At 49.1% G+C, this 14,481-nt stretch overlaps 1 protein-coding gene, 1 long non-coding RNA gene and 1 pseudogene across 3 annotated transcripts in view; 2 read left to right on the top strand and 1 right to left on the bottom strand.

Moving 5' to 3' along the window:
- LOC138663071 (ABC-type organic anion transporter ABCA8-like) overlaps nucleotides 1-4,805 on the top strand; it is a 48,275-nt gene extending 43,470 nt beyond the window's left edge. For both annotated transcript variants that reach the window (XM_069749140.1, XM_069749139.1), the window contains 5 exons: nucleotides 716-856; nucleotides 933-1,012; nucleotides 1,093-1,148; nucleotides 2,498-2,595; nucleotides 4,184-4,805. In XM_069749140.1, the coding sequence (XP_069605241.1) occupies nucleotides 716-856; nucleotides 933-1,012; nucleotides 1,093-1,148; nucleotides 2,498-2,587 (367 nt within the window). In that variant the 3' untranslated portion in view covers nucleotides 2,588-2,595; nucleotides 4,184-4,805. The remainder of the gene's footprint in view (nucleotides 1-715; nucleotides 857-932; nucleotides 1,013-1,092; nucleotides 1,149-2,497; nucleotides 2,596-4,183) is intronic.
- The window catches only part of LOC138663073 (uncharacterized), a 39,986-nt gene continuing 29,548 nt past the window's right edge, over nucleotides 4,044-14,481 (bottom strand). Inside the window, exon 2 of the long non-coding RNA XR_011318113.1 lies at nucleotides 4,044-4,257. This is a non-coding gene — a long non-coding RNA (uncharacterized lncRNA). The remainder of the gene's footprint in view (nucleotides 4,258-14,481) is intronic.
- LOC138667380 (uncharacterized) lies at nucleotides 9,644-11,308 on the top strand (annotated as a pseudogene).

The following is a 14,481-nucleotide window of genomic DNA, read 5'->3' as shown; positions in this document are numbered from 1 at the left end:
TACAATGGTAACCAGGGTAAACATCGGGTTACTAAGCGCGGCCCTGCGCTTAGTAACCCGATGTTTACCCTGGTTACCCGGGGACTTCGGCATCGTTGGTCGCTGGAGAGCTGTCTGTGTGACAGCTCTCCAGCGACCACACAGTGACGCTGCAGCGATCGGCATCGTTGTCTATATCGCTGCAGCGTCGCTAAATGTGACAGTACCCTAAGGGACCTTTAGAAAGCCTTTGCAGGTGTTTTTGGTAATTATTCTAATTTACTGAGATAATGACTTTTGTTTTTTCATTGGCTGTAAGCCATAATCATCAACATTAACAGAAGTAAACCCGTGAAATAGATCACTCTGTTTGTAATGACTATATAATAAAGGAGTTTCACTTACTGACCCTTTCATGCTATAAGATGTCTGAATAGTTGATAAATTAGCGCTCCATGATGGATCTATATCTCCTGAATGAGCCCTACAAAAAAAAGACACATTTCTTTTATGTCCCCACCGTAATATAAAACATTATCATTATTTTATTGCATCCAGTAATTGCTATAAAAAACTGCCAGAATTGTTTTTTTTTCCCTATATTCCCCATAAAGTGTTTATAAAAGTTATATGTACCCCAAAATAATGCACTGATAAATACAACTCAGTCCCACAAATCAATCCCTAATATGGCTAGAGGATGTCCCCATTCTTTACACTGCTGTCTGATACCCAGATGCATCGGGTCCATCCAGCAGCTGAAGAGTAAGTTTGGTAAAGGTTACCTCCTGGAGATGAAGGTGAAGGATTCCCAGCGGGTGGAGGAGATTCACCAGGAGATCAGACGCATCTTCCCGCAGGCGGACAGACAGGACAGGTAATGACAGGACCCACACACACCATCCTCGTAGATCACATCAGGGCAAAGGACAACGTGTATGTCATCTCCACAGGTTCTCCTCGCTGCTGTGCTACAAGATCCCTATGGACAATGTGCAGTCCTTATCTCAGGCTTTTTCTCAGCTGGAGGAAGGTAAGAGCAGGAAGTGTAGTCATAGGGACTCAGACTTTCTCAAGTCTATAACTGATTATTGTCTCTTCTCTTGTTTGCAGCGAAGCGCGTCCATGGCATTGAGGAGTACAGCTTCTCCCAGCCTACCCTGGAGCAGGTACTGCCTGTACACCAGTTCAGTATTGTGATGGACGGGTATCACAATATGCCAGTGTGTACAGGAGTCAGGAAGCAAATGTTTCTGCTGATGTCCAGACCGCTATTAACATGCAGGTGACAGGGGCATCTGCAGGTAACTAGTATGCAAATCTAGTGTAGCCGAAGAGATCACTGGAGCACTGGCTACAGAGGAAAATGAAGCTTAATTCTCCCCGTAACTGCTCACTCTGAGTTACTGGGGCCCTGAAGGGTAATTCTGGTCACCAGCCATTACACAGTGAGTGGGGCTGCAAGCACTCCAGTGCACACTGAATGACGGCCTGCTCGGCAGCATGTGTGCACAGGGAGCTGTCAATCAAAGTGCCAGCTAGTGATTCAGAGTAGGCGGTTACAGGAAAAATAAAACTTCATATTCTCCCTGTAGCCGCTATTTCAGTAGAAAGCTACACAGGGTTTATATGCCATTTACGTGCAGATTACTCCAATCTCTGTAGGTAAATAGCGTTTCTGGAAGTTACAGATTCCCTTTATTAGTGTGAACCTTGTATTTGTGCCAGATTATTTTCAGTTTGGGCTTCGGGTCCACTGGCAGACAGCCTGCCCTCCCTCCAGACCCCTCTATAAGCCGCCTCCCTACAGCCCTCTGTCCTCATCCTTCCCCCAGACAAGGTTGTCCTCCTTCTTCTCCACCAGAACCCTCTGTTCTTCTTCCACCTCAGACTCGTTTGGCCTCCCTCCAGACCTCAGTCCTCCTTTGTTGCAAACCCACCTGTCCTCCCCCCCCAGACCTCTGTCCTTTGCCCCAGACCCATCTGTCCTCCTCCCTCTAGACCCCTCTATCCTCCTCCTAACAGACCCCTCTGTCCTCATCCTTCCCCAGACCCCGCTGTCCTCCTTCTGCTTCCCAGAACCCTTTGTTCTCCTTCCCACACCCATCTGTCCTCCGCCCTCCAGACTTCTGTCCAACACCCATGTTATCCTCCCTCTAGACCCCTCTGTCCTCCTCCCTTCAGACCCCTCCGTCCTCCTCCCTCCAGACCACTCTGTCCTCCTCCCTCCAGACTTCTCTGTCCTCCCTAGATGTCTTCCTTCCTACCCCAGACCCTTCTATCCTCCTTCCTCTAGTCAACTCTGTCTTCCTCCATCCTCCAACACTGATTATAAGCAGAACATGCTCTGTCCAGACACTGAACCACAAGACAGAGCAGGAAAGTATAATAACACAGCAGCCTGAGAGTAGATAGGAAAGCAGCGGAATGACTCTTTGGATGTTACTAGAGTTCTGGAGGCAAACAATAGGGAATGGCTGAAAAAATCCATAATAAAAATAATTGTCTGGGTCCACAGGTTTTCCTTGAATTGGCAAAACAACAAAACGAGCAGTGTTCCCAGGACATTGTGCTTACACGGAGGAATGTGACAACAGAGAACGTCTGACCATCCTGGTAATTATCCGCACTCTGTAGATCTGTCACTGATGTTATAAAGTGCCGGACTATTAGGTACATTTCTGATATAAAATTAAAACCGATCTCATACTGAATAGTAACTAAATCATACATTGAAAGATCTGCCCGTTCATATCAAGAGAAAAGTAAGAAAACATCTTCATGCTGAAATTCCTGTAATCCAAAATACCCTGTGAAGGGCGAATCTGCTACTTATAATGTGGCTGCACTATGCATATTGCACTTGCCTCTGATCTGTTTATACACTTGGATACTGCTGCCACTACATGTGGCCCTGAACCAGTGGCCACGATGATGCCAGACTAGAGGACTGCGAACTGCCTCCAACCTGCGATATCCCCAATGCCTCTTCTGATTACTAGTCTTCCACAATGTCAAGCATCTCATGCCACATCACATGGCCTAAAGGTACCTTCACACTGAACGATATCGCTAGCGATCCGTGACGTTGCAGCATCCTGGATAGCGATATCGTTCAGTTTGACAGGCAGCAGCGATCTAGATCCTGCTGTGCCATCGTTGGTCGGCGCAGAAAGTCCAGCACTTTATTTCGTCGCTGGACCTCCCGCAGACATCGCTGAATCGGCGTGTGTGACGCCAATTCAGCGATGTCTTCACTGTTAACCAGGGTAAACATCGGGTTACTAAGCGCAGGGCCGCGCTCAGTAACCCGATGTTTACCCTGGTTACCAGTGTAAATGCAAAAAAAAAAAAAAAAACACTACATACTTACATTCCGGTGTCTGTCCTCTCCGGCGCTCTGCTTCTCTGCACTGTGTAAGCGCAGCGGCCGGAAAGCACAGCGGTGACGTCACCGCTGTGCTCTGCTTTCCGGACGGCGCTTAGTGCAGAGAAGCAGAGCGCCGGAGAGGACAGACGCCGGAATGTAAGTATGTAGTGTTTTTTTTTTTTACGTTTACGCTGGTAACCAGGGTAAACATCGGGTTACTAAGCGCGGCCCTGCGCTTAGTAACCCGATGTTTACCCTGGTTACCAGGGGACTTCGGTATCGTTGGTCGCTGGAGAGCTGTCTGTGTGACAGCTCTCCAGCGACCACACAGCGACACTGCAGCGATCGGGATCGTTGTCTAGATCGCTGCAGCGTCGCTCTATGTGACGGTACCTTTACAGTCAAAATCAATAACACATACCTCCACTCCAGAAAACAATGGAAAACTTTGTTGGTCCCCAAGTGCTAAAGCTCCAACCAGTTAAAATAAAGGGGCAGCAGTGCTCATCATGAAGAGGGCAGTGTACACACTCAATAGAAGGTCTAGTAGCCTTCACTCCACCATTTTGCTCACACTCAGATCTTTTTCGCTTGCGGCAACCTGATTGATCCTGCCAAAAGCATATGTTTAAGTCATGCATGTGTAAGTACACATGGAAGGTACAGTGAAACTGCAAATGGCTTATTAAATCAATTAAACGTTTTAAAAACTTTTATTTCATAAAATGAGGTGGGTTACCACAGCCATGGTGAATTAACAGGCTATCCGGAACATCAGATGCTGTATACATGGGTGCAGGAAACGTATTTAACTCCGGTGATCATGTTTTCCAGGAGTTACTTCCTCATACACGAAGTGGCCAGGAGTGGCATCATGGGAGGATGAGACCGTCGTCTTCTCTCCTGTCCTGCAATGTGTAAATGAGAAACGCGTTAGACAACGTGTATAGCATGAAAGAAACAGCCTAACACTGCCTGTGTATAAGCCATGTAAGTAGCTGTGATAGGTGCCTGAAGTGAGGCCCGACTCTTGATAATGAAAGCGCCGAGCCAGCCTTCTGATCATGTGTTATGTGCAGAGTAAGATCTTCTCCTTTCTCCCTGCTTGTGAATGTGAACGATGGTACACCAGTCCTGCTGTTGGGTTTATTACAACACGATGAGGAAGAAGGCCAGGGGAGCATAGTACTTGTAGAATGGTCTACAACAAGCCCAATGATGGTGACGAGCATGCAACGACCTGAACAAAATGGAAGATGCAGAACTTTTCCGTTTCACTAATAACTGGACTGGACGTCTAATAGCCACAACATATCAGCAACTTGTGAGCTTAGGATCACCTTATAGTAATGCTCTACATTCCTCAGGTGGCCATGCTGGGACTTGTAGTTCCCGGACACCCTCGGCTCTAATTCTCTTTGTATGTAATAAAAGTGTTTTGTTTTTCTCATGCTGATTTTGGAGTTGTTCCTGATTTTGCACAAGGAGGGACTATGAGGGGTATTTAACTTGCACACCTCAGATACCTGATCTATGAAGGGCATTTACCTCACATATCCCCAGACACCTGATCTAGGAGGGGCATTTACCTCACATACCCCCGATACCTGATCTATGAGTGGTATTTACCTCACATATCCCCAGAGTCCTGATCTGTGGGGGTGTCATGGCTCACGGGGAGGATAGCTTTATCATCCCCACCACTCACACCAATTTGTCATGAACCGGGGTTGTTTGGTTGCCCCTGGTTCTTTCTGAAGGAGATTTATCTATATCCCAATTCCGGTTTGGAGCTTGCAGCTCTCTGGCGCCCCCTTACCCTCAGGTCAGACACGGTACTGCACCTAGGATAATTAGTCACCAGAAAGGCTGCCTTACTTTGTACTGGCTAATGGGCACACTGCAGCAAGGGTGATATAACTACTTCCACTCAGGGGGGAACAATAATTATCAATGCCGCCAGTCGCTACAAAGCCTCCCAATCGCACAGGACAAATCCCCTGCCATCAGCTCCGATTTCTTAATTATTAACGGGTCCGGAGCCAACCCAGATTAGTAGCGTAATTCACTTCAGAGGACGTGACAGTTCGTTATAGAGCAAGGAGAGATAAGCGTTGTGAATTCCGCTCTTGGGCTCCCTCCGGTGGTTGTAAGTGGCACTTTTGTGAGTTCTGCTCTTGGGCTCCCTCTTGTGGTTTCTAGTGGTATGGCTGCTCCTTGGAGTTAGCTGTCATCAGCTGCCTCCACTTTTCGTCTCTTCTGCTCGGCTATTTAGGTCTGGCTCTTTCTTCAGCCAGTGCCACTTGTAAATGGTTCCTGGTTGGATTCACATCTCTTTGGAGTTCCCTGTTATCCTGACCAGTTCAGCTAAGCTAAGTTTTTGCTTGCTCTTTTCTGTCCATAGATTGTGGACTTATCCATTCTGTGCTTTCTATGTTTGTCCAGCTTATCAGTGTGAATTAATTCTGTCTTGCTGGAAGCTCTGGGAGGCAGATTTGCCCTCCACACTTTTAGTCAGGTGTGGAGATTTTTTGTAAACTCTGCGTGGATTTTTGTAGTGTTTTATACTGACCGCACAGTATTCCATCCTGTCCTATCTATTTAGCTAGACTGGCCTCCTGTGCTCATCCTGGTTTCATTCTGTGTATGTCTTTTCCCTCTCCACTCACAGTCATTATTTGTGGGGGGCTAATCTATCCTTTGGGGATTTTCTCTGAGGCAAGATAGTTTTCCTGCTTCTTTAGGGGTAGTTAGCTCTTAGGCTGTGACGAGATGCCTAGGGAGAGTTAGGAGAATTCCACGGCTACTTCTAGTGTTGTGTTGAGCTTAGGGACTGCGGTCAGTACAGTTACCACTTCCTTCAGAGCTCGTTCCATGTTGCTCCTAGACCACCGTATCATAACAGACAAGCTAGTAATTTTATATTTTACTCCAAAAACGATAGGTAGTGTTTACAGAAGTATAAAAAGATATTATAAAGAATACAATTATTGTATGTACAATACAATTACAAATAAAATGGGATTAAAGTTGAAAAACATTTACATTTCGTTATGTCATATAATTTCATGGCTGACCGTGTGCTGTGGGAGATGAGCGAACATATATCCAGATGCATAACACCCGTCTGCCAGCTAGACCCCAGACAAAAGACCCCTGAAGACTGCTGCTTCACTCATTTCCTAGCCTAAAACCAAGGCACTCCCCATGTGGTGACCTCACTTAGAGGCTAAATCCTCTCCTTTTCTTAGAGTTATGGCACCCATTACTTCACATAACCCCAGATACCTGATTTTTGAGGGGTATTTACCTCACATATCCCCAAATACCTGATCTATGAGGGGTATTTACCTCACATATCGCCCAATACCTGATCTAAGAGGGGTATTTACCTCACATATTGCCCGATACTTGATCTATGAAGGGTATGTATGTCACGATATGGTATGAAATATCATATAATTAGTTTCTCTTGTTAGCAGGCTGCGGGCTAAAAAGCCCCCCTTCCCTTTCACTCAGCCAAGAGCTGCCTTGCCAATGTACATGGGGAAGAGCGTTTTATTGCCTAAAGGAATTTTTACGACCAGGTTAGAATCTTCCTCCAGCAAGAACTGGATTCTAAGTCTCTAGAACACATGGAAGTTCTTTGTTTTGTTTTTGTAAGATATTACGCAAACCGTTTACGTTAAGAACACGAAAATATATATTCTTAATCTCCCTCGGTGGATCTGCCCATCCCTCTAAACACGGGCTTCTAACTCCATCTGGTAAAGAAGTAGGGATTTCTCTGTAAATATGTATCCCAGATAGGACATATTTGATCTCATTAGAATGCCCACATTAATCCGAGATGAATGCTGGGTTTGTTATGACTATGACATGTTTTGTAGCGGAGTTATAGAAATTAGATATAGGTTATGGTAAAATTAGTTAACTGAAGAGGTAGGAGGGACGAGGTGATCCAACCCCTTTCTGCGATGTTACAGGCCGCAGCTATAACTGTCTGCCCAGATCCCCAGCACAGTTTTCTTGTCTATTTCCTGGAGAGCCCTGAGCACGTCCCATGAACTGGGACGTATGGAAGCTCCACTAGCCTAGGTGTCTGCAATGCTTTGAACATGTGAGTGTTATCTTTTCTTCTGTAATCCCTTTATGTTATAATTACCTTGTACATATTTGCAATTGTCTCATTTGTAACATCATTTGTAAAATATTTTGATAAAACACTGCCTGAAACTTTTGATGGGGTATATTATTTAATGCTAGTTCGTTCTCCTGTTCTAAACCGTACCCTAAGTCTCCTGAAGGGAATTACGCTACTGTTGTTTTTGGGTTAGCTTCGGACCCGTTTAATCGAAGCTGGTGGCAGCGACCGTGTGCAGACTTTTGGTTGATGCTGTAGCGACTGCGGCATTGATAATTATTGTTCCTGCCTGAGTGGGAGTAGTTTATCGCATCGTTGCAGCGTGCCCAATAGCCAGTACATAGCAGGCAGCCTTTCTGGCGACTAATTACCCCAGGTGCAGTACCACATCTGACCTGAGAGTAAGGGGGGCGCCAGAGAGCTGCAAGTTTTAAGTGGAACTGTAAGCGGGATATACATAAATCCCTGCAGTTCGTGGTATATTGCAGAGCAGTGGGATACCTAGAATAAGCACATACCATGAGATACGGCCTTCCCAAAACCCTGTCTGATGACAAATGCACACATAGCAGGATGCAGCAGGCCTCCACTGATAAAGCAGGTGCCGCTCCTAGCCTTTATCAGTGGAGGCCTGCTGCATCCTGCTATGTGTGCATTTGTCATCAGACAGGGTTTTGGGAAGGCCGTATCTCATGGTATGTATTTTTTCTGAGTTTTTTCTATGTTAGCTGTTTTTGATATTAGTGTTAGGACCCGCAATATTATGGGGACCCTTGACGTTGGGTTGCGGGCTTACTTTATTTTGGCCAAAATATTAAACCAATACCTCATATAGTGTATGTATTTATCATATGCATGCATTTTTTTGCACTATATCATATCCTTTTCTGCAGGATGTGGCCAGGCCTCTTTATGTTGGCTAGGTTTGTTTTTTTTGGGGCGTTTTTCACTGTGCACTGCATTTTATAGTGCTGGGCAGCCCGCCTGTTAATACAAGGGGCGTCATCAATAGGTTGCATACAGACACTGTGCACCGCACCTATCAGTGTGACTGGCGTCCTATGTGAGTTATATCAATGTGCATTTTTTTCTGCTAGGCAGCCAACCCCTGCAATGTTTGGTTGGGGTGGTTGTTTTTATCAAGTAGTTTGCACCTGTGCCGCTCCTAGCCTTTATCAGTGGAGGCCTGCTGCATCCTGCTATGTGTGCATTTGTCATCAGACAGGGTTTTGGGAAGGCCGTATCTCATGGTATGTATTTTTTCTGAGTTTTTTCTATGTTAGCTGTTTTTGATATTAGTGTTAGGACCCGCAATATTATGGGGGCCCTTGACGTTGGGTTGCGGGCTTACTTTATTTTGGCCAAAATATTAAACCAATACCTCATATAGTGTATGTATTTATCATATGCATGCATTTTTTTTGCACTATATCATATCCTTTTCTGCAGGATGTGGCCAGGCCTCTTTATGTTGGCTAGGTTTTTTTTTGGGGGGGGGCGTCTTTCACTGTGCGCTGCATTTTATAGTGCTGGGCAGCCCACCTGTTAATACAAGGGGCGTCATCAATAGGTTGCATACAGACACTGTGCACCGCACCTATCAGTGTGACTGGCGTCCTATGTGAGTTATATCAATGTGCATTTTTTTCTGCTAGGCAGCCAACCCCTGCAATGTTTGGTTGGGGTGGTTGTTTTTATCAAGTAGTTTGCACCTGTGCCGCTCCTAGCCTTTATCAGTGGAGGCCTGCTGCATCCTGCTATGTGTGCATTTGTCATCAGACAGGGTTTTGGGAAGGCCGTATCTCATGGTATGTATTTTTTCTGAGTTTTTTCTATGTTAGCCATACCTAGAATAAGCCCCTACTGTAAACTAAGAGGTCAATAGCCTTGTGTGTGTTTTTTCATCAAATTGTGAAGTGGAGGGATAACTAAGATAAGCCCCCCTGCACATGTGATAGCCGTCTGTTGGCCTAAAGTCTCCCCAACCCGTGACGTAGGGGTGACGGTCACGGTGTAAATCGTGACAAATTGGTGGCAGCGGTGGGATTCCTGACAAATTGGTGGCAAGGCGGTGGGATATTAGAGCATTAGTGATTTGGTTTGAGCAATCATTCCCCTCACTAAAAACTTGCAGAAAGTTCTTGCGATGACTCTGCGCAAATAAGTTTGGAGAACGAACTCAGTGTTTGTTAGTCTTGAGACAATTGCGTACTGGTAATTATCCCCTCCCTTTCTCTTCGTTTTTCTGTCCTATCTTTTATTTGGCAACCATGGTTGTGCTGGGAGAAGTCTTTTATGAGCAGCAGACCAGAGACACCCTTATTGCTTTATGCAAGTCACAGCACATTGACTTTGCAAGCAAAAACAAAGCCCAACTGGTCGCAGATCTGGTGCAATGGGAAGCCGCTCTAGACCACTCTCAGAGCACAGAGGCCGCAGAAGCCAGCACAAGTGAACATGGTGCTGCAGCAGAGGTCCAACCACTGAATGCTGGCCCTGTTAGCAATCCGGGTGAATTGGACCCCCACCTGCAGGCGGCCTTGAAAGAATTCCCCACTGACGACCATGAGGGACGTCGGCAGCTGATTCAGCAATACCAGGAGCGAGCCGAGCGAGAGGCCCAGGCTCAGCGAGCCGAGCGGGAGGCTGAGAGAGCCGAGCGCCAAGCCCAGCGAGCACATGAACTGGAGATGCTCCGGCAGGGGGGGATGCCCTCCACCGCCCAGAGACGTGAGCCCAGCAGCGCTCAGATACCTAAGCCCCGGCCCGATCACTTTCCTGTTATGGAGAAGGACGGAGACTTGGACACTTTTCTGCGGGCCTTTGAGAAAGCCTGCAGACAGTACCGGCTGCCTACAGATGAATGGGCACGATACCTGACACCAGGGCTGAGAGGTAAAGCTCTGGAGGCGTTTGCTGCCCTCCCTCAAGAACAAGATGGTGACTATGAGGCCATCAAGCAGGCCCTGATAGCAAAGTACCAGCTTACACCCAAGGTGTACCGTAGAAAGTTCCGGACCCTCCAACGTGGCCCACACGACAGTTACAGTGATGTGGTGCATGGACTGGGGACCCACTTTGACCAGTGGACCCAAGGACTGTCAGTGACCACCTTTGCCCAGCTGCGAGACCTGATGATCAAAGACCAGTTCTTTCATCTTTGCCCAGCTGAGGTGCGACAGTTCGTGATGGACAGAGAACCCAAAGACGTGACGAAAGCAGCGCAGATTGCCGATGCCTATGAGGCCAACCGTAGATTGGAAGCGCGGAAGCCAGTCACCACCAGCTGGAGAGGGGGTAAGCCTGTATCCAACGCCAGTACCCCTGCCAGCCAACACACTTGAGGTCCTGGCCCTGTGGCCAACAACACCAGACCAACCACCGAACCCCGCAAGTGTTACTTCTGCAATCGGCCTGGTCATCTCAGTCCCAACTGTCCAGACAAGCAGAACCCCTCATCCAAGGCCCCAGGGCCTAATGCAGCAGTTCATTTGGTGGGTGGTGTAGTTGGGAGGGTGTGTGACAACGTACAGCACGTCACTGTGGGAGTCCATGTTGCTACAGGCCTCAAGGATACCGGGGCTGAACAAACCCTCATCCGACCCGAACTGGCGGCCCCTGAAGAAATCATTCCGGGGAAAAATCTAACTGTCACTGGGATTAGGGGCATCAGCTGTCCCTTACCGATGGCCCGGGTTTATCTTGATTGGGGTGCTGGGAGCGGGGTGAAGGAAGTGGGGCTGTCTGATAATTTGCCCACTGATGTTTTGTTGGGGACTGATTTGGGGAGGATGGTTGCATACTACGTCCCTGACACCCCTCCCCAATCTACTAATGAGGGTAAAGTTAACCCTGATGATGATGAGGATGGGAAATCGCATGTGTTACCTGACCATGCTTTATCTTGTAATGATGCATCTAATAACAATTTTTTTCCTAGGATTGATGGTGAAAATGTTGTACCTGTGCCAACTGAACCTGATAATGATTTTTCTGTGAAGGTTAATGTGTCCATAGGTACAGGCGTGCCCAGCCATGTGGCTCTGCGGAGTGAGACGGCTGAGGAACCCCTAACAGGGGCAAGTGTCGGTGCTACAGGAAATGGGGAGATGCATGGGAACCGTGAGGAAGGTGATGCCATGAAAGTGACCAGTGCCACAGAGGAAGGTAACTGGCCCATAAGTAGCACTGCCCCTGGAGTTTTGGGGGTGGATGGGGAGGTAGAGCCCATAGCAGCGCCGGCTGATGGGTCTGTAGAAACCCCCTGGGGAGACAGCCTACGTAGCTGCTGTCACCCACAGTCAGAGTGCCCGGAACGCAGAGAACTGTCTGCCTTCCGGACCCTCCCCAGTCATCACTGTGACTGAACCAGAGGTGGACCCAGAGCAGGTCCAAGAGGGTTCCCGTGGGGAAGGGACCCTGACGTCGCTTTTGGCTTCCCCTAGCCAGGAGTTTCAGGCCGCTCTGCACACAGATGCGAGCCTAGAGAGTTTGAGACAACTTGCCGGGACGCTCTTCTCCAAGACTGATAAGGAGGTGTTCTGGGAACGAGGATGGTTGTACCGGGAGACAGTACCCGGAGAATCACAAAAGGAGTGGTTGAGGGAAAGACAGCTGGTCGTCCCGCAGCAATTCCGGGGCGATTTGTTGCGGATTGCCCATGAGATCCCGCTAGCTGGACACTTGGGGATCAGCAAAACTAAGGCCCGGCTGTCTCAACACTTCTATTGGCCTAAGATGGGGACAGATGTGTCAAACTACTGCAGCTCCTGTATCACTTGTCAAAGAGTGGGGAAGGCGGGGCCTGCTCTTAAGGCTCCCCTGATTCCTTTACCAGTGATAGAGGAGCCTTTGAAAAGGATCGCGGTGGACATTGTGGGCCCGTGGCCGTCCCCAGCAGCTCTGGAAAGCAATACATCCTTACTGTGGTAGACTACGCTACCCGGTACCCAGAGGCAGTAGCTCTGTCGTCAACTAGGGCAGATAAGGTGGCGGATGCCCTGTTGGCCATCTTTTCACGTGTAGGATTTCCCAGGGAAATGCTTACTGACCAAGGGACCCAATTTATGTCTCGCCTAATGGAGGCTCTCTGTAAGAGAATGCAGGTGAAGCACCTGGTATCGAGTGCGTATCACCCACAGACCAATGGCTTGTGTGAACGCTTCAATGGTACCCTCAAACAGATGCTACGCATGCTGGTTGAGACTCAAGGGCGCGACTGGGAGCAGTACCTCCCACACCTGCTGTTCGCTTACCGAGAGGTTCCGCAGGCCTTGACGGGGTTCTCTCCCTTCGAGCTCCTGTATGGCAGGCGAGTCCGGGGACCCCTTGGGTTGGTAAGAGAATCCTGGGAAGAGGAGCCGAACCCTTCTGAAGTGTCCATAGTGGAGTATGTCATGCGCTTCCGTGACAAGATGCAGACCTTGACGCAGTTGGTGCATGACAACATGACGCAGGCTCATGCTGACCAGAAGCACTGGTACGACCAGAACGCCCGAAAGCGGACCTACCACATGGATCAAAAGGTGTGGGTGCTGGTCCCCGTACCAACGGATAAGCTTCAGGCAGCCTGGGAGGGCCCGTACGTCGTCCACCAACAGCTCAACCCGGTCACTTACGTCGTCACGCTTGACCACGCTCGGGGTAGGCGAAAGGCCTTTCACGTCAACATGATGAAGGCTCATCACGAACGTGAACCTTTCGTCCTACTGGTCTGCAGCGTGCCCGAAGACGGGGAGGAAGACACCCTCCTGGACATGCTGGCCCAAGCCAAGGCCAATGGGTCCATCGAGGACGTGGAGGTAAGCGCCTCGTTAACTGAACCCCAGCGGTTGCAGTTGCAAACCACACTGGAACCCTTCCGGGTCGTGTTCTACAACCGACCTGGGAGGACTGAGTTAGCAGTCCACGAGGTGGACACCGGGAATCACGCCCCACTACGGCGAACACCCTATCGAATCTCTGACCAGGTGCAGCAGATTATGCGCCAAGAGATCGATGAGATGCTACAGCTGGGGGTGATTCGACGGTCAAAGAGCGCGTGGGCCTCATCTGTAGTTCTCGTGCCAAAGACCAGACCACCCGGTTCTGCGTGGACTACAGGGGGCTCAACGCCATCACAGCCTCTGACGCGCACCCAATGCCGCGCATCGAGGAGCTGCTGGATAAGTTAGCTGGCGCAGATTACCTAACAATAATGGATCTGAGTAGAGGATACTGGCAGATTCCCCTGAGCCCCGAGGCGCAGGAGAAGTCCGCCTTTATCACGCCCTTCAGACTGTACGAGTCCACGGTCATGCCCTTCGGCATGAAGAATGCCCCTGCCACTTTCCAGCGGATGGTCAACCTCCTGCTTCAGGGACTGGAGAAATACGCTGTGGCGTACTTGGATGACATTGCCATCTTCAGTTCCTCCTGGGAGGAACACCTGCAGCATCTCGAGGAGGTGCTCAGGCGAATTCACCAAGCAGGACTGACTATCAAGCTGGGAAAGTGCCAGATGGGCATGAGGGAGGTTCACTACCTGGGCCACCGGGTAGGCGGGAACACCCTGAAGCCAGAGCCGGAGAAAGTGGGCGCGATCGTGAACTGGCCCACTCCCGTGACCAAGAAACAGGTGATGTCCTTCTTGGGCACTGCAGGGTACTATAGGCGCTTCGTACAGCACTATAGTAGCCTGGCAAAACCTTTGACGGACCTCACCAGGAAGAAGCTACCCCACATTGTCAACTGGACAGATGGCTGTGAGGGGGCCTTCAAGGCGTTGAAAACCGCACTGTGCAACGTCCCTGTGTTGAAAGCAGTCGGCCGTTCTTGGTGCAGACCGACGCCAGCGAGCGAGTTTGGCCTTGGTGCTGTGCTCAGCCAGGTTGACTCGGAGGACCAAGAGCACCCCGTGTTATACCTGAGCCGGAAACTTTTGCCGAGGGAAGTGGCCTACTCCATCATCGAGAAGGAGTGCCTGGCCATAGTCTGGGCCCTGCAGCGC

Source organism: Ranitomeya imitator, chromosome 2 (genome assembly GCF_032444005.1).
Source record: "Ranitomeya imitator isolate aRanImi1 chromosome 2, aRanImi1.pri, whole genome shotgun sequence".
NCBI classification, from domain to species: domain Eukaryota; kingdom Metazoa; phylum Chordata; class Amphibia; order Anura; family Dendrobatidae; genus Ranitomeya; species Ranitomeya imitator.
The sequence above is the reverse complement of the archived record's forward strand: the minus strand, read 5'-3'. Positions and strand labels throughout refer to the sequence as shown.